Source organism: Triturus cristatus, chromosome 4_1 (genome assembly GCF_964204655.1).
Source record: "Triturus cristatus chromosome 4_1, aTriCri1.1, whole genome shotgun sequence".
In the NCBI taxonomy this organism is placed as follows: Eukaryota; Metazoa; Chordata; class Amphibia; order Caudata; family Salamandridae; genus Triturus; species Triturus cristatus.
In genome coordinates this window covers 205,588,080-205,590,534 of record NC_140585.1, presented here as the reverse complement: position 1 = coordinate 205,590,534, position 2,455 = coordinate 205,588,080, and the positions used below count along the sequence as shown (strand labels likewise).

The following is a 2,455-nucleotide window of genomic DNA, read 5'->3' as shown; positions in this document are numbered from 1 at the left end:
ATTTTCGGGGGAGGTTAATTCTTCCAGCAATAGGCAAAGTGGAGATGCAGGGGCTTTAAGAAGGGGCGAAAACACAACAAAGCCGAGTTAACAAGTAAATGGTCTTTGAAGTGAAGTACTCGGATGCGGCTACAATAAGATGGTCGCCAGCCCAGGAAGCTGTCTCAGCCCGGGCTGACAAACACAACAAGGGGGGGGGGGCTAAAGCTCTTTGAGCCCAATGGGAGTTGTGCGCCTAATGTAGGTTACATATGTGGAGTTCGGAATAGAATATATAGACTTACTTAGCCGTCGATCTTTTCGTTAATATTTTGTCATCGATATTTAGTTCTTGGCCACAGGATATTGAATACCAGCACACAAAGCAAATCTTGATAGTGGGCAAGCTCATTTATAGCTAAGAAATAATGAGGTGTTTTAATATTTTTGCTCTATTTTTCGATATATAATTGAATGAAAAGTATGAAATAAGGTGATTCCCAAGACACAATATTTTAAATAGAATATCAATGTTTTTGAAGAATATTTCACAATGTTTCATAATCCCTGTGTTTGTGTATTAAAAATAATAATTTAATATTGAATGTTTGCTTCTGTCTCCCTTACGGTTCACATCCAGATACTTGTGAAGGAAGATTTGTAATTACTGTGGACATTTGTGCACTATCACTTTCAGAATTGTAATGAATAATGCAAAAACTAGCAGGAATATGTTTTTTTACCTGTGATATTAACAGTGATTACCAGAGATTTTTCAAATCTAGAATGTGGACCTGCAATTCGTAATGGAAGGATTGAATCACACTTCAGTGACTGAGTTTATTCTCCTGGGAATCACCACTAATTCTGAACTAGAAGTCCTGCTCTTTGTAATCTTCATGTTGGTTTATATTGTAACCCTGCTGGGTAATTCAGTCATTTGTTTATTGATTGTGACTGATCCTCACCTCCACACACCCATGTATTATTTCCTCTGCAACCTGTCCTTTGTTGATCTCTGTTATTCCTCATCAATCACACCTAATATGCTTGTAAACCTAATTTCTGTGGAGAAGACCATTAGGTTCTCAGCCTGTGCTGTTCAACTCTTCTGTTTTACTGTGTTTGGAAATTGTGAAAGTATTCTGTTGGGGGTGATGGCGTATGACCGGTATGTAGCAATTTGTAAACCATTGCTTTATCCAGTTATAATGAGTCAAAGAAAATGTGTTAATTTTGTAGTTGCCACATATCTTTGGAGTGTTCTCAGTGCAGTAGGGGAAACCATCCTTACCTTTAGTCTATTTTTCTGTAGATCTAATGTAATTGACCACTTTTTCTGTGACTTCTCCCCACTCCTGAAGCTGTCATGCTCGGACACCACCACTAATGAGGTGGTCATTTTTGTTTTTGTGTCTTTTGTTGGCATTTCATCATGTGGGCTAATTACCACCTCGTATTGCTATATTATCTCTACTATCCTGCGGATCCAATCTTTAAAAGGGCGATATAAGGCATTTTCCACATGTGCCTCACACTTCACTCTGGTCTCTTTATTCTTTGGAACGATTTTCATCATGTATCTGCAACCACAATCTATATCTTCTAAAACTCAGGGTAAAGTGCTGTCCTTATTTTACACAGTTATTATACCAATGTTAAATCCTATGATCTATAGCCTTAGAAACCATGATGTAAAAAGAGCGTTGAGAAAATTAGTCCACTGAAAGACAAGCTTTTGTCTCATGTTATGGATGGCTTTTGACGTGATTGATAACCACAGACTCCTGCGGACACTGCAGATCTACATGTGCATTGACTTGTTCTTGGCTAAAAAGATTATTTTATGGAACTGTGCGTATTTGATTTCCCCTGTAGCTTGTGGTGTCCCCAGCAGATCACCCTGGCTTCCATTTTATTAATTCAATGTATGCAGCCACTGAGAATGCTGAGTAGAAGGCAGGGTTGGGCATTCACCAATAAGCAGGTCTGACCCAGATATATTTGATTAGCTGTTTGATACAAGATAGTATCACACAAAAAGATTGTTTGAGAAAGATATAAGACTGGATACCTGCAAAGCTCCTTAACTTGAACCCAAGAAAAAATAACTTCCAGACTCTTGCTAAAACTACGATATAGTTTACAAGATGTGGCATGACAGATTTAGTTTTGAAGATGTCTCTGCCACCTTGATTATTGTGGTTAAACCTATGGACCTTTCCATTGACTCACATCTATCTCAGGTTTGTAATGCTGCATATGTCGCCTCTAAAACACAAACTGCAGTGTTTGCTGTTTGTAGCTCACGCCTTTCCTCCAGGGAAAATATGACAGAAGGTTTGTACAGACAATGGTTGTGAGCAAAGTTTATTGAGAAAATCTGTCCATGTTGGTGTTACTGCTTCTTAATTAACAACAATTGAACCAGTTAGACTCTGTTGCCAGACTTATCACTGTCACCTAAAATTATGAT

General features: G+C 38.2%; 1 protein-coding gene across 1 annotated transcript; it reads left to right on the top strand.

Moving 5' to 3' along the window:
• Positions 1–785: 785 nt before the first annotated feature.
• LOC146854055 (olfactory receptor 5AR1-like) lies at positions 786–1,706 on the top strand. Its single transcript, XM_085650495.1, has one exon. It carries the CDS (start codon positions 786–788, stop codon positions 1,704–1,706), a length of 921 nt encoding a protein of 306 aa, XP_085506621.1.
• Positions 1,707–2,455: the final 749 nt, after the last annotated feature.